This window comes from Mustela nigripes, chromosome 15, assembly GCF_022355385.1.
Source record: "Mustela nigripes isolate SB6536 chromosome 15, MUSNIG.SB6536, whole genome shotgun sequence".
Classification (NCBI taxonomy): domain Eukaryota; kingdom Metazoa; phylum Chordata; class Mammalia; order Carnivora; family Mustelidae; genus Mustela; species Mustela nigripes.
This window is the reverse complement of record NC_081571.1, coordinates 73,891,109-73,914,747: the sequence shown is the minus strand read 5'-3', so window position 1 is coordinate 73,914,747 and position 23,639 is coordinate 73,891,109. Positions and strand designations below refer to the sequence as shown.

Genomic DNA, 23,639 nt, shown 5'->3' with positions numbered 1-23,639 from the left:
ACTATAGATTCCAAGTTATTTCTTACTTCATTTTGGAGGAAATGACTATAGTTTCTACTTTCATAAAGTTTCAGCTCATTTAAGCTGGGTTCCTTTCTTTCAAACTTAATTTTGAACTGGAGCTCAAAGATCTGTTCTAGGCTTGAGCTTTCCATAGTCAGGTCTATCATCTTATAGATCATACTGTCGTACTTAATTGGATTCCTGGGAATCGCAGGAAAAGAAATAACTGGCGATTTGAAGCCTGCATTTCTTTGTAAAGAGATTTTGTTGAGCTCATTAAATGGAAATTGCTGACTATTATGACCCTAATAAAGATATCTGAATCCTTGCATTAAAAAGGACCCTGTTTTGAAGAATAAAACAATGAGGGGAGAAAAGGTCAGGGTTTTTTGGGGGGGGAGGTTAAAGCAATTACTCCACAAAAGGGGAAAGGTTATTTAAGGGTATGAATGGATTGATAAAAGACTGAAAACACTTTACTACTTTTATGAAAACCTGGATAGGTTTTTATATCAAAACCTTTAAGGATCAAAAAGACCTTGCAGAGTTCCTAAGCACAGTTCAGCTTTCCATACTGTTCCAAAAAGACTCACAGATACCCCAATTCCTATTGAAGAAATCTCCCAAGCTCTTAAGTCTTTTAATAAAGGCAAGGCCCCTGGGAGAGGAGCCTTCCATCCCAATTTCACACCCCTATTGAAGAGGAGTTAGCTCCCCACGCCCCTGTATACATTTAATCATTCACTGCACGTCAGTTAGCTTTCTCCCTGTAGGGAGAATACACCTCACTACCCTGCTAATTTATTTCAACCAAAGTAACAGCACAGAAGTATTTAAAATTTAGCTAAATGGATTTGTGTGTGCATATGGTAAGTACAAATAGGGGTTTAGTGTCTATGTACGTGTGTGTGTGTATATGCACGCACACGTGTTCACAAAAAAGAAGCCAAATGAAGAGAGCACAAATTAGAATACATGTGTTCAGGGTAAAAAAGGATCGTCTATCTGTTTGACAATTAAAGGCATTACAGGGGAACTCAAGAGTTAACTGCTCAAAATGATGAATGTCAGGAAATCACATTCATATTTATCAGCTGATAATAAGCCAATGGCCTTGATTGACATTTGGTTTCTCTTTTCCTTTTCTTTTCTTCTCTCCCTCTCTCCCTCCTTCTCTGTCTCTTTCTCCTTCCTTCCTTCCTCCTTTCTTTTTCTCCCTTCCTTCCCTTCTTTTCCTTCCTTCCTTCCTTTTTCTTGAGAGAGAAGAGAGTGTGTACCCATGAGTGGGGAGGAGGAGCAGAGGGAGAGAGAGAATCCCAAGCAGGCTCCATGCCCAGCACCAAGCCCAACTCGGGGCTCAATCCCATGAGATCATGGTATTTGGTGTTTCTTAATGAGCTACTCATACTCAAAAATGCAGTGACTCCAGGGTTCCCCAGTCTGACACGTAACAAGGAATGCTTTCTAAATTATTGTTTGTGAAGAGTACTTAGAAAGCGGCTTGCTGTTGGGGATGCAACTGTGCTTCCCTTGCCTGTGCAGTGTTGCCTACAGTCGTTGACTCATTCACAACGAGTAAACTTCCTTTAGGCCTCACATGCGTACTATATCCAAAGTGGATAGAGGGAGCAGAGGCATTCGAAGAACATGGCCTCACGGAATGATCCAATGGGACTTATGAAGCAGGGCAGTTGCTTAGAAGGGAAATGGCTCTCTCTTGCTTTTTGTGATGGTGGGCAGCTTTGACAAGATAGTCGCCCTGGCAGCCCTAGATCCTCTGCCAAGCAGAGCAAGTGGTGGGGAAGAGAGCTGCTGTTCCAATCCCCACCAATCAGGGCTCTCCTTGACACTATGCTAAGGGAAGCTCTGTGACAGTCCTCCTCCTGTTTCCCATAATGAAGAATATAATTGTAAATGGGTCTTTCTCAGGACCCAGACCACAGCCTAGCTCTCCCTTGTTCTAATCATTCCCATGGTGCGCAGGCCCTCACGGGAAGATCTACCTTCCTCTACTATTTTCCTACTCCCACTCTGCCAAGAAAATAAATGCAAAGTAAAAATTTATTGCTTAGCTACTCAAGAAAGATAATCTCTTCTCTGGTTTCCTAAGAAAAAATAAGTAAGATATTCCTTTTCTTTTCTTTCCCTTTTTTTTTTTTTTAAAGATTTTTCTTTATTTATTTGACAGAGAGAGAGAGACAGTGAGAGAGGGAATACAAGCAGAGGGAGTGGTAGAGGGAGAAGCAGGCTTCCCGCTGAACAAGGGAGCCCAACATGGGGCTCAATTCCAGGATCCCAGGATCATGACCTGAGCCGAAGGCAGACTCTTAACGATTGAGCCACCCAGGCGCCCCAAGTAAGATATTCCTAAGATAGTTGTCTCAAGCCCCTCAGTGTTAAGAAATCTGTGAGGGAAGTAGAGAGAAAAAGTGGTGGGTTTTTTGTTTTGTTTGGTCTCGAGAGTCTTTTATTTGTCTACCATTTAAAGAGAAAGGTTAAAAAAAAAAAAACAGCAAAATTGGTAAACTCCAGCACATTTAGAACTAAAACCTACCTATGCCAATATATTACCCTATGAAAGTCAAGAATCTAAGGTATGAATCAATACCAGTGAACCTGCGCATTGCAAGGAGACTTGCAATTAATGCATCAAATCTTTGGCCAGAAGTATAGTTAAGACAATTGCTCGTTAAGTATTCATCAGTCACTCATACAGTGCTTACAGAAGGGGATATTGAGGCACAGAGAAGTGAAGTAACTACTCCACAAATTACTATTAGGACAAGGTGTTATCAGAACCCACACACAGGAAGTTTGGGTCCAATATCTGCGTTCTTGATTATCAAATTACCTTTCTCTGTGCAAGAGATATCTTTTTTTTTTTTTTAAGATTTTATTTATTTATTTGACAGACAGAGATCACAAGTAGGCAGAGAGGAAGGCACAGAGAGAGAGAGAGGAGGAAACAGGCTCCTTGCAGAGCACAGAGCCCAATATGGGGCTCGATACCAGGACCCTGGGATCATGACCCGAGCTGAAGGCAGAGGCTTTAACCCACTGAGCCACCCAGGTGCCTCTGTGCAAGAGATAAATCTTAAGGAACATACATTTATTCTCCCAAATTTTCTACACTTTATTCCTTTAAGAACAATACCACTATTTAAAAAAGAATTTCTATAGCACTTGAGAGTTTATGAAGCGCTTTTCTATTTGAGCCTCACAGCTAGTCCTGTGGTAGTCAGTGCAGGCTGCATTATCACCTACCTCATGGGACACAGAAGGAAATAGAGGCTCTTGAGATTATAGACTCAAGTTTCCTGATTAGATAGTATTAAAACTGGGAAATTTAAATAGACTTTCTGTTGTTAAGTCCACTGAACTGGGTTCCTGGTCCCAAATCAAGGTGCCCACAAGTGACATCCCAGATTTTATTACCTTAGGTTCCCATAGAAAAGCCTTCCTTGAATTACAATTCAGAGTTCTTCCTTTGGCTTCCTGAAGGGTAAGTGTAAGACCCTTCATGACTATAAACTCCTAACACATCCCATTACATATAAATTAAATTGGAAAAAAAATAATACCATGTTCATTTAAGTTGCCCTTGTCCTTCAGAAGGGATCTTTCTCTCAGGAATTATTATTATTTTTTAAAGATTTTATTTATTTATTTGACAGAGAGATAGAGAGTACAAGTAGGCAGAGCAGCAGAGAGAGAGGGAGAAGCAGATTCCCCGCTGAGCAGGGAGACCAAAGCGGGGCTCAATCCCAGGACCCTGGGATCATGACCCGAGCCGAAGGCAGCCGCTTAACCAACTGAGCCACCCGGGTGCCCCTCTCTCAGGAATTATTACAGGGGATCTGAAGACATAAGGAGACATTTCTCCAGGAAGGTGAAACATAAAATACTGGATGCTTCTGAACATATTTAGAAGAGATTTAGATAATTAGTGAAGACATAAGTTTTGACTTAATGATAACTAAGTACAAAACAAAGTCAGGAAAAAAAAAAAAGAGATCATTTTGAATTCCCAGGGAAACAACAGGTTGGCAGGGGCAAAAAAAGGTAATCAGCTTATTATTACATAGTTAATCTCTAAATAGTTTTTACTCTGAATACTAATCTTATCAAAGTTAAATAAAATTTTATTGGATGATTGAGGGATGAGGGAATTCACAAATAACAGTGAGGAGGTTGGTGGTGGGGTAAATCCCATTGCAAAGAATCAGTATCATACCTGAAATTGAAAAAAAATTCAAGAAGTATATCACTTAGAGATAGGGGAGTTATTGCCACAATAGTAACTTAGAAGAGATAAAAGGGACTGTGTTTGGAGGGGAGAACTGATGTTTAGGGGCTGCTTCATCTCATAACTATTTGCCTCTTTATGTATAAATACGAATTTTAGCCTATTCTTTTTTTGTTTGTTTGTTTGTTTGTTTGTTTTTGTTTTTATTTTTTTGTAGACTATTCTTTTTAAGTTTATCATTTTTTTTTAAAGATTTTATTTATTTATTTGACAGAGAGAAATCACAAGTAGTTGGAGAGGCAGGCAGAGAGAGAGAGGAGGAAGCAGGCTCCCTGCCAAGCAGAGAGCCCCATGCGGGACTCGATCCCAGGACCCCGAGATCATGACCCGAGCCGAAGGCAGCGGCTTAACCCACTGAGCCACCCAGGCGCCCCTTAAGTTTATAATTTTTTAAAAAATTCTTAAAGGATAGGTATTTTACTTTGGCAATGTGGCAAATCACATTCTCTAAAGGGCCATCCAACCATAAAATGGACACATTTCAACATAAGTACTTTTAACTGCCTTGATGGACTCATAAGAACATAAGGCCAGTGTAAGACAACAACATAAAATGGAGTTGACTTCTGATTTATGAAGGATCAGAAAAATAAGAAAGCTTGGACCTAAATACCTGTATCAGACCTGGTATCTGGATCCTAAGCCTGAGATTATTGAAAAGTTGGGGGAGAACAAACTGGGACTCCAAATTAGTAATATCCCTGACTATAGCAGAAGCAAACACAAATTCTTGGAGGAAAACCTTCCCATTTTAGGCCTTTGGGATTTCCAAGAATTAGTTCTAATCAATATGGGTTCATAAGTATGAGTCAGTGAAAAACAAAAAATGATTTAAAGGCAAAAATAATTGAAATTGGTGGTGCCTGGTTGGCTCAGTTAGTAGAGCATCCAACTCTTGATCTCAGGATCATGAGTTCGAACCCCACATTGAGCATGGAACCTACTTAAAGAAAAAGAAATAATTGAAACTGTCAGATTCAGAATCGACCAAGTAGATAGGAAAAAAGTCAAGAGAACTTCTAGATATGAAAAATATATCAATTAAAATACAAAGCTCAGAGGATGGGTGAAACAGATTAAACACAATTGAAGAGAATGAAAAAAGTGTTGGCCAGATATGAAAAACTAACTAGCAGTGTAGCACAGACAAGAAAATAGAAAATGTGAAAACATACTAAGAGACAGGAAGAATAGAAAGAATGGAATAGAAGCAATATCGAATTGTTAATGGTAGAAATTTTATAGAACTGATAAAAGACGTGAATCCACAAATACAAGAAAAGCACTGCATACTAAGTAAAGGAAGGAAAAGGAGAAAGAAGGAAAGAAGGAATAAGCCAACGCCCAGTCAATATTTTCTTAAGATTTTATTTATTTATTTATCTCTTTGAGAGAGTGTGTGTGGGGAGAGGGAGAAAGAAAATCTCAAGCAGACTCTACACTCAGTGTAGAGCCTGACAGAGGGCTCAATCTCATGACCCTGAGATCATGACCTGAGCCAAAACCAAGAGTCAGGTGCTTAACCAACTGAGCTACCAACATGCCCCAACACAGTCAATATTTTAGTGAAACTTCAGTACACCAAATAAAAGAAGATCTTAAAAGCAGCCAAGGAAGAAAAGACAAGTAACTTTGCTTACAACAGAGTTCCCAACAGCAATAATAGAAACCAAAAGACAATGGAGTAATTATCTTCAAAGTTTTGAGAGAAAATAACTGTCAGTCTAGATTACACTACCTAGCCAAACAACAAAGACATTTCAAACAAATAAAAACTGAGTTCACCATCAACAAAACTGCTATTGGGGAAACTCTGAAGGAGGTATAGCAGGAGAAAGAAAGATGACCCTAGGGAGAAGGTCTGAGGTGTAAAAGAAGAAATAATGAGCAAGTTAAAGAAGTGATAAAATATGTAGGTTAATCTAAATAAATGCTACATATATATAAAATAATGATAGCAATGATATAAAATTGTGAGATTAAAAAGAAATAATTGGAATATGAGGCAAAAGTAACATCGATTACAAGGGAGAGGACTGGGTTTAAAGTTTTCTAAAACTCTTGTGTTGTCCAAGAAGAAGGTGCAGGTTAACTTTAGCTTTAAGTATACTGGTAACATTTCAAGAGTAACCAATAAAAATTAGAAATACAGTCACAACTTATAAACTAAGAGGGGAAAACATGGACTAAGAAAAATAAAAAAAGTCAAATAATCTCCAAAAGGCTGGAAAAATGAGAAAAAAATAACATAGAAAGATGAGATAAATACAGCAAAAAATAATGGTATATTTAAATATAAATTTATCAGTAGTTACATTAAAAGTAAGTAGTGGGATGTCTGGCTGGCTATAGGTGGAACGTGCGACTCCTAATCTTGGGGTTATGAGTTCAAACCCCACACTGGGACTGGGTGTAGAGATTACTTAAACAAAAAAAATAAAAAGTGGGGCACCTGGGTGGCTCAGTGGGTTAAAGCCTCTGCCTTCGGCTCAGGTCATGATCTCAGGGTCCTGGGATCAAGCCCCACATCAGGCTCTCTGCTCAGCGGGGAGCCTGCTTCCCTTCCTCTCTCTCTGCCTGCCTCTCTGCCTACTTGTAATCTCTGTCTGTACAATAAATAAAATCTTTAAAAAATAATAATAAATAATAAAAAGTAAGTGGATTAATGTTCCAGTTAAAAGACACAGATTGTCCACACAGTTATGAAATTTTTTTAAAAATAGGAGACATATAGAAACATTAAGATATAGACAAGTTGAAAGCAAAAGGCTAAAATAACACACTGGGCAGGTGCTAACCGAAAGGAAGCTGGTGTATTTATATCAGGCCACAGAAACTTGAAGGCAAAAACATTTTAGTGCATAATAATAAATGATTCAATGTACAGGGAGGATATAATAATTCTGAATTTGTAGACACCCAGTAACATAGGCTCAAATACCAGCGGCAAAAATTCATAAAACTACAGGGGGAAATTGGCAAATTATCCAATGGAGGCTAAATTTCAACTAGCTTCTCAATTACTGATATATCAAGCAGATAAAAATCAGTAAAGATTTGGGTATTTGAGTAACATAATTAACAAGTTTGGTCTAATGGAAAAATATACAGAACTCTGGTCTAGTAAACAGAAATCTACATATTCTTCTTAAGCACTCATGAAACATTTACAAAGATGGCTCATGTAAAGCAAAGCTCAGCGTATTTCTAAAAATCAGCATTATTCAGATCATTCTTTGACCATTAATCAACCAAGCTAGAGGTCAGCAATTAAAGAATAAGTGAGAAATCTCTCCTATGCTTGAAACTTCAAAAATGCAAAGTCCCTGCTACTCAAACTGTGGTCTGTGGACCACTCGTCCACAAACTCTGACCATGACCATGACACTAGGACGTACATATGAAACAGGGAGTTATGAATTTAGAAACATCTATAGTATTTGACATTGTTGTGACACCCAAGCAGCATTTAATTTTTCTAGAAATTCTTTTTTTTTGTTTTGTTTTGTATTTTATAAGTGTCAGTTAGCAATAGATTAGAAGTGCTTAAAAAAACAAAATAAAAAGGTGCCTGGGTGGGTCAGTAGGTTAAAGCCTCTGTCTTCGGCTCAGGTCATGATCCGAGGGTCCTGGGATAGAGCCCCATATTGGGCTCTCTGCTTGGCAGGCAGATTGCTTCCTCTCCTTTCTTTCTCTCTCCCCTGCCTCTCTGCCTACTTGTGATCTCTGTCTGTCAAATAAATAAATAAAAACAAAAACAAAAACAAAATAAAGTAACAACAAATAAAAATAACCAAATCGTTTCTTCACCACAGAGAGCCTGGCATGCACTCTTTGGAAGCTCCTGGATTAAGCAAAAGATCAAAATGTAAATTTAAAAAAGCTTAGAACCAGGGCACCTGGGTGGCTCAGTCAGTTTAGCGTCCGTCTGACTTGTGATTTTGGCTCAGGTCATGATCTCCTGGGTCATGAGATAGAGCCATGCCCCATCCTCCTCATCAGGCTCCTCACTCAGCAGAATCTGGTTGGGATTCTCTCTCTTTCTCTCTCTCTCCTTCTACCCTTCTCCCAATTCATGCACATATGCACTCACCTTCTCAAACAAATAAATTTTTGAAAAAATACTTAGAACCAAATGAGAATAAGAAATGCATGTTCTTATAGACCTATCTGCTTAGATTTTAATTTTCTACTTTTTGCCTGTCTCATTACCAGCCTTTGAGTCCTCTGAGTTGGGGACCATGCAATCATCTTTGTTCCCCTCCATCTTGCCACAGTGCCTGGTTGAGTAGATCCTCAATATTTATTTAGATACTGAGTGCCTAAATTTACATATTTAAGCTTAAATATAAATACATTTAAATATTTGCTTATATATTTATTCAACTAAAATAGCAGCCCTGGAATTCTGTCTCCATTTATTCCACTCCTACGTTCTTGGCCCCACCCAAGTATCATGGAGATTCACCAGAAACCTGCATTACTTGGCTTATTTTCACTGTGTCCCAGCAAGCAGTGGCTTATGCAGTCCTATAGATCCTCTTGCATTTAACAATGAAAAGGAAAAGATAAAAGGGGAGTGGAGACTGTCTTTTCATCATCCACACTTGGGAAGGTGAGCTGGTAGTGCCATGACATGAAGGAACTACTTAAACACAAATTGGATTAGCAGGACAGGATTAGAGCCTGCTGGAAGGTATTATACACTTATAAACTGCTCTATGGAAACTCCTTTTGTTTTCATTACAAGCCCATATTCCACTGTGTCAATCAAATGAAATATTGAATGAGTCTACTAATAAAAAAAAGAAATAAAATGAGATATAAAATGAAGCAACTTAAGTTTTAATAGTGCCAAGGAAGTTGATTAGACAATAATAGTTCAGTTTAGCAAAACTATAATTAGAACATCTGAAACAAAAAAAAAGGAGAACATCTGAAATGAGTTTTAATATGGATTTCTTCTTAAGAAATAAACTCCTTAAAAATGGTCTCCCTCTTGTTCATCAAGAAGACTAATAATTCAATAAGAAATATGATTAAAAGGTGACTTTAACAAAGAAAAAAGGAATGTATGTGCAATATGTGAGAAGTTTCAGATGTATCTGGTCATTTCAAATGAACTGAAGTCCCTAGGTCTAAATAGATTACAATCCCAGGATACTCAAAGAATTTGCGGAGGTGCACACAAGAGCTCCCATCAGTAATCTTTGAGAAACCATGGAGTACACAAAGGTGACAAAAGAGAAAAGCCAAGCTACAAACTTGCCAAGAAAGGGGGAAAAGTTTAATTATGGGATTATGCAGACAGGTGAACTTGAGGCTACTCCTAATTCTAGGAGATTCAAATCTAAGTTCTATATTTAATGGCACTGTGACCTTGGACATAGCTCAAAATTGCTGTGAGGATTAAATGAGATAATATATTAAAAAGCATTTAATATAGCGCCTCCTACATAGAAAAATCTGGTAAATGGTAGCTGTTAACTATTTTTCTATCTCCAGCACTTCAAAATGAAGATGTTAATAACTAGGTACTATATGGGTTCTTCAAGATCAAGTCTCATCTGCTTAACCTTGTTTTTCTAGCAAGGTTTAAGTGCAGGGGGAGAAGGTACTTCTAGGCATGTAAATTGGGATGGTATCTTTATTTTGAAATGGCATTAGATAAAAAAAATCTCTTGTAATATCCTTATGAAAAGACTGGATTTTAGAAGGGTTAAGTGACTGAATAGCTATACTCACAGTATTGATTCATGAAACTGACCTCTCCATGCCTCAGTTTCTATCTGTAGAAATAGTGTAATAATAGTACCTCACTCGGTTGTTATACAAATTAAAGCCCTTAGAACAGTGCCTGGCATTTAGTCAGCACTATACAAATATAACATGAACAGAAGCTTTTAGCTGCATGCTTGCACAGTACTTGGCTCCAACCTCTTCAAAGTTTCCATCAGAAACTTGTTAAATTTTCATAGGATATACTAGTCAAATTCTCAAATGCTATAAATGATGAATGATGAAATCAAAATCCAAAAAGACCTTGATAAGTAAGGGCTATGAAATAAAATATATGAGATAAAATTAAGAACAAGATAGAAATTTTAAAGAAAAAAAATTTTTTTACAAGCCTAGCTTGTAATTTAATTAATGGAAAGTTTAACTGCATTAAGAACTGGAGTGTCCTTTAGGGTATTTGGGTGGCTCAGTGGGTTGAGCCTCTGCCTTTGGCTCAGGTCATGATCGCAGGTCCTGGGATTGAGCCCCACATCGGGCTCTCTGCTCAGCAGGGAGCTTGCTCCCCCCCCTCTTTCTGCCTGCCTCTCTGCCTACTTGTGATCACTCCCTCTGTCAAATAAATAAATAAAATTTAAAAAAAAAAGAAAAGAAAAGAAAAAAAGAACTGGCGTGTCCTGATGAAGACACTGTCTGGATAGGAATGCAAAGACAGTGGGCACAGCTGGCCCATCATGAATTCTTTCTTCCCCTTTCCTTCTTCAGCTTCCTCGTAAGTAGAGGCACTGGGTAGAAGGATGAACTTGAGATCACAGGTGAACAATAAGAAAATGTGAAGCAAGAATGGACCATATTTCTAACTTATCTGGGTGGCAGGAAATATCCTCCAGTGGATATGGGAAGATAGCCTCAAGATTTGTAAAGAAATATAATTAGAAGTTTATCAGGGTACCTAATGGCTCACTGTGCTACATGCTAAAATAAATTCCCCTTATCTAATCTATTTCCTATAGGAAATCAAGCTACTCCCAGGCATTTTATCAAACTTTTTCCTCATAATAATCCCTGTCTCTGACAAAAGAAGATTTTGTCATCCCACAGTATAGATAAGAAATTGAGGCAAAGAAGTAAAGTGAATTGCCCTGGGTCACAAAGAAATGAAATTACAATTTAGTATCTAATCTTAGAGTGCACTACATGAGTTTTGGAAGGGAGCATACTGGAAGCACATTATATCCTTCAAGAAAAGGCCTATTTACCTTAATCTCTGGGAAAAAGAAGATTAATTGTATTTTCCTTGGGGCATGCCAAAGATGTCGAGGAGACGTTTTAGATTCCACATACTTCTTCTAATCCTTTTCCAAATACTTGGAAAGTCTTGATTTGACCATTAGGAAGATGCTGGAAGTTAACTTTTTCTTTTTTAATTAAGGCAAATATTTGTTTGCTAGGCCCTCCAAGGAAAGCAATTAATCAAGAAAGCTATATAGTACAGCCATGCTATTTCAGATCACTTAAGACAAGAAAGTGTACAGATAGGCATGAATCCAGATGGTCAGCTCCCTCTGTCCCCCAGCCCTACAATCTCTTCCCAGACAACCTTACTGTCTAGGGACTAGACAGAAGAAGGTCAAGGAAAAACATGTTTTTAACTCAAAAAGTTCCATGCAGACATAAATTATTGCTATAATGATTTATACCTAATTATTTCACCTAATTACAGAAGAAATCCATTTTCATTATAAAAACCTGGAAAACAAAGTTAGGCAAAACATAAAAGCACCCATTAGCCACCATCCAGTAAGAAACTTTTGTACCTGCTTGCAATGGATATTTTTTAAGGCTTAGTTCTCTGGTCAGGCCATGAGGAAATCAGCCAAAAGCTGCAACCTTAAGGTTCTGCAGGTAGTTTTCCTTAAACTAAGTAGGGAAAATGGTGACTTCTTTGTAGAAGTCTTTTATTTTCTTGGCACTTTCCCCAGAAGAGATAAGGCCATTTCTCTATATTAAAAAGAAGTAAATTCCTGAGGCACCTGGGTGTGGCTCAGTCAGTTGAGCATCAGACTCTTGGTTTCAGCTCAGGTCTTTATCTCAAGGTCATGAGTTCAAGCCCTGCATTGGGCTGGAGCATGGAGCCTACATAAAAAAAGAAATAAACTCCTGGTTGTATCTTACTGGTCTAAAAAATTTAAATCACAATTCTTGGATTAACTCATTTAGCCAAACTGATAAATTGCATAGCCAAAAAGGATTGAGTGTATCTTTATTAATATATGTTCACAGTCACATATACTGAAAGTCATAATTTTAAGTATATTTTGGTTGTGTTCTTCCTTTCTCTTGGAGAAAAGAGATACACATACACTCAGAATTGAGAGAAAGGCTGGGTCAAGAATATATTAGTAACCAATAAAAAGGTGACTATGGTAGAATCTTTGCAACTAGTAAGCCATGCTTCAAGATAGCACCAAGTATCAATCCATTTATTTTTCCCATCCTAAGTACAAATCATGCCATTACCTTTTTGTTCATTGCCACACCATCCTCGCAGTCAAGCACTGCACAATCTACATTCAGGGAGGGAATCTTCTTTATTTTCTTTTCATCATTTCCAGGTACGTAGAGCACGGCCCTCCGTGGAATATACCTGTGATGGGATGAGGAACTATATCCAAGCCTGGGCACATCAGCTGCCAGAAGTGGTTTCCTGCAGGAGACATAATTGGGGTTAGGCTAGAATAGAATCTATTCACAATTTTTTTAAAAACCTTATTTTAATGCAAAATTAAAATAGAAAACACGATCATCTATTTTAATTTCAGCAGATCACAATCACATATAACAACTAGAAAAACAATAACAGAAATAGCCAAGAAACAAAATGTTATTTTGGCTGAAGTTTTGTTTTTTTTTTTAAGATTTATTTTTATTTATTTGACAGAGAGAGAGGGAGAGATCACAAATAGGCAGAGAAGCAGGCAGAGTGAGAGGGGGAAGCAGACTCCCCTCTGAGCAGGGAGCACGATGTGGGGCTTAATCCCAGGACCCTGAGATCATGACCTCAGGGTCATGAGGAAGAGGCTTAGCCACTGAGCCACCCAGGTGCCCCCATTTGGGAAGTTTAAAAAATATATAGCTGTTTATTGAGATGACTTTCCGACAAAAGAAGGAATGTGTACCTATTTCATCTTGGAAAAACACTTCCAGTATTAACATATTATCAAGATAGTACTCTTGGACAAAAAGATAAAGAAATTTATATCCAGAAGGTCCTAAAAAACATAACTATCTACAATTGTATACAAACAGAAGCAGAAAACAAACAGCCTATGTAAGCATTAGTCTACAGCCCTTTCCATGCCAATGAGTGTCAAGTAGACAAAAAAGTGATTCAAGTTCAATTTTATTAACAGGATGGTTAGCTGCTTCATAAGTGAGCAGAAAGAATAACAAATGGGAAAAGATCATTACTAGCTCTAGAATGATGGGCAACTTCATTACTGAAAACTTCAGATCCCTCGTCAATAAAAACAATATTAATTTTGCAGATTGTTGAGAGGATTCAGTAAAAGAAAAGAAGGCATATGAAGTGCTCAGTGAAAGCCTTGCAGATGTGGTAGGGGGCATACCAGGAGTATAGACTGCTATTATTCTTAGTGGAAAAACTGTCAGTAGTCCCTACCTGATTCTGACCCCTGTTCTCTCCTTTCATTCCCTCCAGGACTCAGTTTAGCCTCCTTTAGCCTCCAAGCCTCCAACAGGAGTTGGTCAGAAGCTTGTTTGGCTCATTACAGCCTCACCCTAACTTGGTCCATAATTTGGTGCTGGGAAAACTATGGTTTAGCCCATAATATATGGTACAAGAGAATGAGATCAGGACCAGTTACATAATTTGTGGGCCCAGAGTAAAATGAAAATACAGACCATTGTTCAAAATTTATTAGGAATTTTAAGATAGTGACAGAAGAACATCAAATCAAGCACCAAATGCTTCTTCTTCTTCTTCTTTTTTAAGATTTTATTTATTTATTTGACAGAGAGAGAGATCACAAGTAGGCAGAGAGGCAGGCAGAGAGAGAGGGGGAAGCAGGCTCTTCCCAAGCAGAGAGCTCAATGCGGGGCTCAATCCCAGGACCCTGAGATCATAACCTGAGCCGAAGATAGAGGCTTAACCCATGAGCCACCCAGGCATCCCGCACCAGACGCTTCTAAGCACAGAACGATGTGTGACTGTCCAGGTCACATAGCTATGAAGCCAGCCCTCCCCATAACAGACAAGCTCTATGTCATGAATCACCCAGTTAAGGCAAGGTTAAGGCTACAGCAAGTCAGAAACACCCTAATGTTTTACTCTACCCTGAGTAAACAGCATCATCCTCTCCAGAAATGTATCAGCTATACTTTTCATGAAAGCCCTTTCTGGAAATTCTCCTATGTTAATGCCATCAAATATTTTGCATGGTTGTAACATTTTGCCATGATCAGTGTACCATGTGACAATGAATCTCAAGAAAAATCATTCAGTCTTTGGTGGCCTACCAATTTTGTGTGTGGCACCTCATTCATTCTTGTAGCCAACCTTAATACACTATAAAACTTGAATCCAAGTCTTATTTTTCCACAGCATAAGCATTGTGCTACATTAAGTATGGTGAGATACAGATGGATTTTTTTTTTTAATTCATTTATTTGTAAGAGTGAGAACAGGCAGAGTGGCAGGCAGAGGCAGAATGGAGAAGCAGGCTCAAGGAGCCCGATGTGGGACTCGATCCCAGGATGCTGGGATCATGACCTGAGCCGAAGGCAGCGGCTCAACCAACTGAGCCACCCAGGCGTCCCACAGATGGATTTTTAAAAGGGTACTTGTCTTAGGGTGCCTGCATGCCTCAGTTGGTTGGTTTTGGCTCAGGTCATGATCTCAGGGTTGCAAGACTGAGCCCCAAATTGGGGTCTGTGCTCAGTGGAATCTACTTGGGATTCTGTTTTTCCCTTTCCCTCTGCCCCTTCTGCATACCTATTCTCTCTCTCTGAAATAAATAAAATCTTTAAAAAAGTAGACCTGTTTTATAAGACATTTTAATATATTATGAAAATAATACATATTATGGCCAGCTAGTTAAAGAATAACCAAAATATCTGTCATTGTTGTTGCCCTGACTCAAAATATCTGGTTTATCTTTACAAAGGGAGAAAATATAATGATACAATAGCAAGAATCACATTTTACTTATTCATACTGGAAACAAAAATTTGCAACATATTCATTTCCTTAAAATTGGTTAAAATGCAATGAAAGGAGATGAAACCTTATTTACCAAGAAATGTTTGGGGTCAAAACTACTTTTCATCAGAATTTGTTGTAACTGCATATGTGAAACCCAAAAAGAGGACCGAGAATGGCTCTAGTGGAAAGACCTTCCTAAATGTCTCACTTCACCTGACAGAGATATCTGGACATCTCTGTTCACTGGCAACTGACCTTCATTTCATGAAAACTGAGATTTCCTCCATGTGAAATAGCTTCAGACCACCATTTTGGATCCAGCCACTGTGGTCTCCAAGCTACACTATTTGAGTATCAAGCCTGAGCTCCCAGAGACAGCTCATGTTGTAAATCATACCACCATCAGATGCTAAACACCAGAGCAAATCATTCCTAGCACATTTACATGAAGTGTAATTTTAAGACAGATGATCATTTAAAAAAAATCTGCCACTGTTAATGATGTTTCTGGTTTCCCAGATAGTCTTCTAAATCATTAAAACATTGTTTTGCTTATATCTTCCCCTGCTTAAAACACGTCAACAGCTTACTACCTATAGGATTTAGTTCACTCTTTAAAAAGACAAAATATATATATATATACATATATGTATATACATATATATATATAATTTATTTATTTGAGAGAGAAAGAGAATAAGAAAGACAGCATGAGAAGGGGGAGAGTCAGACGGAGAAGCAGACTCCCTGATGGGCAGGGAGCGCGATGAGGGACTCTATCCAGCGACACCAGGATCATGACCTGAGCCAAAGGCAGTAGCTTAACCAACTGAGCCACCTAGGTGCCCAGGATTAAATTCCCTCTCAGCTGATATCCCCTTTCTCAACTTATATCCCAATATCGCCACTCAGTAAGTATCTACCCTAGGAAACCTAGATTTTGACTGTCTCTACAACATGCTAGTCATTGTTTCCAGAATACCTTTGCTTCTGTGTGCTTCTGCTGAATCTTGAGTCTTTCTTTCTTTAATTCTTTCTTTCTTTCCTTAATTCTCTCATCTTTAAACTTTTACAGCATTCATCACTCACAACCAAACCAGACTGCTATCAAGGACAAATTTCTGCTAATAAGGCTAAAGTTAATCAAGGTGGCAGAAGTGTTCTGGAAAGGCAACTGATGATACAAATCAAAAGACTTCAAAAGTTTCCTGTTTTCGACACAGTCATTTCAAGTTATTTGACAAAATTCTTTTTGGGAATTGTTACAGACTAAATGTTTGTGTCTCCCTAAAATTAGTATGTTGAAATATAATCCACAGTGTATTTGGAGGCCTTTGCACAGTGATTAAGTCTTGAGGGCTTTGCCCTTAGAAAAAAGGCCCCAGAGAGCTCCCTGCCCCCTTACGTCATGTAAGGGTATGGTGAAAAGACTGACATCATCTACAACCAGGAAGTGAGTTCTCAACAGACACCAAATCTGTCAGAGCCTTGATCTTGGACTTCCCAGCCTCCAGAACTGCAAGAAATAAATTTTCCTTGTTTACAAGCCACCCCCACAAAAAAGAAAAGAATTAGGAATAAGACTACATAAGTATAGTATTAAGAAACTGAAAACATGGGACGCCTGGGTGGCTCAGTTGGTTGAGCAGCTGCCTTCGGCTCAGGTCATGATCCCGGCGTCCTGGGATCGAGTCCTGCATCGGGCTCCTTGCTCGGCAGGGAGCCTGCTTCTCCCTCTGCCTCTGCCTGCCATTCTGTCTGCCTGTGCTCGCTCTCTCCACCCCCTCTCTCTGATAAATAAATAAAATCTTTAAAAAAAAAAAGAAACTGAAAACAACTTTTAGGTCCAACAGTAGGATGAATTATAGTATGTATATTCAAGGAATATGATGCTATTGTTAAGAATTACATTTATAAAAATACTTGATGTTGGGGTACCTGGGTGGCTCAGTGGGTTAAAGCCTCTGCCTTTGGCTCGGGTCATGATCCCAGGGTCCTGGGATCAAGCCCCACATTAGGCTCTCTGCTCAGCCGGGAATCTGCATCTCTCTCTCTCTCTCTGCCTGCCTCTCTGCCTACTTATGATCTCTGTCTGTCAAATAAATAAATAAATAAAATCTTTTAAAAACCCAACTTGATGTTAAGACAAATACTGTTATCTTTTTTTTTTTTAAAGATTATTTATTTATTTATTTGACAGACAAAGATCACAAGTAGGCAGAGAGGCAGGTAGAGAGAGAGGCAGGCTCCCCGCTGAGCAGAGAACCTGACTCAGGGCTCGATCCCAGGACCCTGGGATCATGACCCGGGCTGAAGGCAGATGCTTAACCCACTGAGCCACCCAGGTGCCCCCAATTACTGTTATCTTAAACAGAGGTTATAACATTTTATATGCAATAACATCTGAACTTTGTGAAAGATACAAGGGAAAATATCTGAAAGGAAATACATCAAAAGTTTGGGATGCCCCTAAACTGTAGAATTTGGGTTTAAGATTTTTCTGCTTCTGCACTTTTTTTTTCCCGTTTTGCATATTTACTAGAAAGAGCACCACACTTTTTTTTTATTCCTTTTTTTCAAGTTTTGTGGCTTTTTTTAAAGATTTTATTTATTTGAGAGCGAGAGACAGAGTGAGAGGGGAACATAAGCAGGGGGAGTGGAAAAGGGAGAAGCAGGCTTTCTGCTGAGCAGGGAGCCCAATGTGGGGCTCGATCCCAGGACCCTGAGATCATGACCTGACCCAAAGGCAGACGCTTAACTACTGAGCCACCCAGGCGCCGCTAAAGTTTTATTTATTTAAATAATCTCTACACCCAATGTAGGGCTCAAACTCATGACCCCAAAGATCAAAAGTTGCATGCTCCTCCAACTGAGCCAGCCAGGAGCTCCTTTAAAAAAACTTCATTTACAACTGACTTAAAACAGGGTCAATAAAATCTCTCAAAAGTCTCAAATGGCAGCACAGCATAGTAAAAGTATTAAAATGGACTATAGGCAGTTTGGGTTATCTGACCATATTTGACCTACAAAAATGGTAATTTCATATGGTTCAATCCGATACTGTGATTGGCTTTCAGAAGATGGGATGAGAAGCCAGCCATCGTGCCATCTCTGTTAATTTCCTCTTCAGTGAGAAGCAACACATAGCCCCCTTGTACAGGGGAGAACTCACTGCAAGCAGTACAGCATCATCCACTTAGCTACTATGATTATCTGAAACTTGTCACCTATGTGTGATGCTGGTCAGCATCACATCAGGAATCTTGTCTCCTGGACCCTCATCTGGATCGTGAGCCCTCTGAGCAAAGGGAAGGCCTATGTCTTCTTCACACTTCTCAGCACAGGGCCTCACACATAAGAGGCACAGAATTCCTGTTACCTTATCACCTAAAAAAGCCAGCAATCTGGGGTGGGTATGTAGGACAGATCTGCAACCACACTGTCCTTATTTATCTTGTGGACGGTGACGTTTTAGTGGTGATTATAAGCAGGAGGTCATTTTTATTCCCTCTTTCCTTAGCCATCCTGGAAACTTTAATCCGGCCCATAGTCTGTTGCTGCTTCTCCATGTTTATCCCCTCCTTTCCCTAGTCGCAATGTTTACATCCTCGTTTATTTAGGGCCTCATTAACCTCGACCTAGAGGACTATGGAAGCCTCTTATTGGTCCTGCCTTCCACTATGTTCTTTCCTCTGTCTGCTCATTCGTTCACCCATTCCGCAAGCGCTGAGTAAGCACCTGAGTGACCTATACTGGGTCTCCAGGAGCACATGTCAGGTCCTTTTGTCCAAGTGGTCCCCTTACACCTTCCAGCAGGTAGAAGGCCAAAAAAAAAACCCCCCATTCCTGAGGCAGCATGCTTTGGCAAGTGGAGATGAGCTGAGGCTCAGCCCCGACATGTGCCTCTCTGTAGGTGCCACGGTCAGGGCGTACCCCACGCAACTGTACGCAGTGGCCCTGACCCGCATTGTGCTGAGCACTGCGGGGAGGTGGCACAAAAGAAACAGGACATGGGCACAAGGTCCAGGGAAGAACACCAAAGGCTGGCCTGCAAACGGTTCAGGAAGGCTAAAGGGCATACATAATGAAGCTCCAAGGAAAATGTTCAAAGGCAGCAAAATTGTTTGGAATAATGAAAAGAAGAAAGGTGTAGAAGGGGTTCGGGCTTCAGGTTCTGTTGTGGACTCTGAGGTCCAGGAGGGGGCTGTCTCTGGGCAGGTGGCAGAAGCCCACCTCGGCTTCCCCAAGCCTCCCTCCTCCCGGTACTGTGGCTGTATCATTTCCTTCCTCCATCTCCGGCTGTTTCAAAATCTGTTCCATACGTGAGTTGTGCTCAGCACTGACTACTGCATATGAATACAACTGCAGTAGGTGACAAGAGCTAACTTATTCTATTTTATCTTACATATTTGGAGTTAGGGCCTTTTGATAGCCAACATGTAAATGTATTCAAACAATATGCAAAACAGGGGCTTAAGAGGAGTTGGAAAAAATCTGGTAGCCTTATGTTGAGTTCTCTCTACAAAGGGACTTTCTTTTGGATGTAAGCTATCCCCCAGCAGGTCCAGGGGTTCCTCTGGTTGGCAGGGGGCCCTCCTGGCCTTGTTTTGGTTTTCTCCTTTTCCTCTGCCACCTGATACATTTTTATGAACCACTTATGTAACTAGAGTTACCCCTAATGTTGCAGGGGTTTTTCACCTGGGATACAATATAACTGTCACTTGAGGACCTTTTAAAAATGGTCAGGAGTGGGGCACCTGGGTGGCTCAGTAGGTTAAGCCTCTGCCTTTGGCTCGGGTCATGGTCTCGGGGTCCTGGGATCGAGCCCCACATTGGGCTCTTTGCTCAGCAGGGAGCCTGCTTCCCTTCCTCTCCCTCTGCCTGCCTCTCTGCCTACTTGTGATCTCTCTCTGTCAAATAAATAAATAAAATCTTAAAAAAAAAAAAAAAAAAAAAAGGTCAGGAGCCCCTGGGTGTCTCAGTGAGTTGAGCACCAGACTCTTGATTTTGGCTCAGGTCCTGGTCTCAGGATCTAGCCCTACATCAGGCTCCATGCTCAGTGGGGAGTCTGCTCGGAGTCTCTCTTTTCCTCTCCCTCTGCCCCTCCCCCTGCTCACGCACTCTCTTTCCCTCTCTCTCAGTTAAATAAATAAAATCTAAAAAAAAAAAAAAAGGTCAAAATCGAAACTAGAATGAGATATCACCTCACACCAGTCAGAATGGCTAAAATTTGCAAGTTGGAAAATAACAAATGTTGGCAAGGATGTGAAAAAAGGGGAACCCTCTCACATTGCTGGTGGGAATGCAAGCTGGTATAGACACTGTGAAAAACAGTATGGTGCTTCCTCAAAAAGTTAAGAATAGAGCTATCCTATGACCCAGCAATGGGACGACTAGGTATTTACCCTAAAGGTGCAAATGTAATGACCTTAAGGGGCATGTTCACCCCAATGTTTATAGCAGCAATGTCCACAATAGCCAAACTATGGAAAGAGTTCAGATGTCCATCAACAGATGAATAGATAAAGAAGATGTGGTATATACACACAATGGAATATTACTCAGCCATAAAAAATGAAATCTTGCCATTCACAACAGTGTGGATGGAATTAGAGGGTATTATTGCTAAGCAAAATAAGTCAATCAGAGAAAAACAATTATCATATGACTTCACTCATATGTGGAATTTAAGAAACAAAACAGGGGAAGGGAGGGAAAAAAAAACAAGACAAAATCAGAGAGGGAGATAAACCATAGGAAACTCTTAACTATAGGAGATGAACTGAGTGTTCCTGGAGGGGGTTACGGGAAGGGGGTACCTGGGTGATGGGCATTAAGGAGGGCACATGGCACATGAGGTAATGAACACTGGGTATTGTTTAGAACTGATGAACCACTGAACCCTACCTCTGAAGCTAATAATATACTGTATGCTAATTAACTGAATTTAAATTAAATTAAACAACAATAACAGCAACAAAACCAAAGGTCAAATTCTGGACCCCATCCAGTGTAATCAAACTCAATTCATTGAAAGGGCGTGTCTCTCTCAAAAATACATATCTGAGCTAAGTGCTTGTCTGAGCTAAGCATCTCCAGGGGATGCTTATCACATGAAAGTTTGAGAACCACTGCTCTAAAGGCTCCCTACAGGATTCTGATGGGTAACCAAGTTGGAGGACCACTATCATTGGATGATTCCAGCACTATAGGTCTCTTGTCCTCTCTCAAGTGAGAATTTCCCATCTCTCAAGATAGCATCTACCGTCACCACAGGGGACCTTGTTAGAAATGCAGAATCCCATCCTCCTGAATCACAAGCTGCATATTCACAAATCTCCAGGGGATGCTTATCACATGAAAGTTTGAGAACCACTGCTCCAGGCTGAAATCATCTGGGGAACTCTCAAATACACTGACAAAGCTCCAGCCACAGAAAATTTGGTGTCATTGGTCTGGGTGAAGGTCTAGGCTCTGGGACTTCTAAAGGCTCCCTACAGGATTCTGATGGGTAATCAAGTTGGAGGACCACTATCATTAGATGATTCCAATGCGTAACCACTGCTCTAACACAGGAAAGTTTGGTCCAACAAAAATTTCTCAAGTCATGTGCTACCACTATCTATAAGTAGATGCTATGAAAAGAATGAGATCGTAACTGAAAATGTAGCAAACTTGAAAAAAAGCCAAGTTTAAAGGAATGTAGTTCTAATAAAACAATTAACACCCAAACTGCTAACAATATTTGAAGTAACAGTTAATAATCAACTAAGAGAAGGTCCATTTTAAGATCTGCAATTTGGTATGCAACTTCTAAACCCATCCTAGCAGTTTATTTATTTAGCTGATATCTAGTACAGAGCTCTCTACTTTGGCTGCCCATTATGATCACCGGGGGAATTTAGAAAAAGCAAAAACTCCAGGCCATACACTGCAACTCAAAGAAATCAGAGCCTTGCCGTGAGTCCCAGGCATCACTGTTTCTTTAAAGCTTCCAAGGGTGAGTCTGAAGTGCAGCCCAGGAAGAGAGCCTCTGCTATCTGCCGGTATTTTCCAAGGAGTCATATTCACCCCTACTTGGAGACAATTTGACTCAAATCTCCAGTTTTCACAAAAATCACACGACAATCTGAATAGATGCAGAAAAAGCAATTGACATTTTTTTTAATGATAAAAAACACTCAACAAACTAGATCTGAAGGGAAACTCCCAAATCCTGAAAAAGAAAGACTAAAGACTAAATTGAAAGCAGTACAGTCAGAGTCCCAAGTTAACAAATACAAATCACCCAGCCTCTAGTTTCCTGAGACCCACCAGTGCTCCAGCAAAGTGTCCAAACTCATGCTGTTTTGCTTTTGAAGTTACAATGAATTCATAGTCCAAGAACAGCCCTGTATATCAGACACTTTTACAAATGCTGGGCCAACTCACTGTTGGCCTACTTAACAAATGCATTTTTACTTAAGTGAAATGTGTTTATATAGCAACTGGAGTTCTTAAAATAGCAATTAGATTTTATTATATCATATTTAATTTTTGCTAGAAAATTTCACAGGCTTTTCAAAATTAGTGACCTGGGGAAGGGAGAATTTTTTTTTAAAGACTTCTTTATTTATTTGAGAGAGAGGGAGAGCAAGCGAGTGGGAGTAAGGACAGAGGGAGAGGAAGAAGAGAAAATCTCAAACAGATTCCCCCTGAGCACAGAGCTTGATGTGGGGCTCGATCCCATGACCCCATCCTGACCTGAGCTGAAATGGAGAGGTTGACGTTCTGCTGACTGAGCCACCCAGGGGCCCCCTGGTACGGAGGACTTTTTGTCAGTACACAGGTCAGGGACCGGGACCTACTGGCTGGATGCTGCTTTCAACCCCAGATCTGATTCTAATTATCACTAAATAATTAGTGATCCCTGGGGGGTCAGCACCCTGAAAAGGCACAAAGATAAAGAGAGTTTCTGGGATTCTCAGGAATTGACCACTCAGACTGTGCCTGGAGCTAAGGTACTGAGGTCCCAGAGTCTCTGAGGAGATAGGACGAATAGGACCACATGGAAGAGGGAGCTTGGAGGGTTTGGGAGTGTGGAGAAGCCATCACAGACCTTCAGATGTCCTCTGTGTCCTGGGAAACACCCCAAAGAAGAGCTGCAAGAGCTATGGGAACGTGGCATTAGAAGAACTACATTCTTTGAGTAGGTGGCTGAGGCAGGTTCTCCTCCAGCGATTCCTCTTCCGCTTTTTTTTTTTTTTTTAAGATTTTTATTTATTTGACAGATCACAAGTAGGCAGAGAGGAAGGCAGAGAGAGAGAGGAGGAGGAGGCAGGCTCCCTGCTGAGCAGAGAGCCTGATGTGAGGCTTGATCCCAGGACCCTG

General features: G+C 40.0%; 1 protein-coding gene across 2 annotated transcripts in view; it reads right to left on the bottom strand.

Annotated features, from left to right (window-relative positions):
• The window catches only part of CLYBL (citramalyl-CoA lyase), a 255,592-nt gene that overhangs the window by 91,475 nt on the left and 140,478 nt on the right, over positions 1-23,639 (bottom strand). For both annotated transcript variants that reach the window (XM_059377994.1, XM_059377995.1), the window contains exon 2: positions 12,566-12,752. In XM_059377994.1, the coding sequence (XP_059233977.1) occupies positions 12,566-12,752 (187 nt within the window). The remainder of the gene's footprint in view (positions 1-12,565; positions 12,753-23,639) is intronic.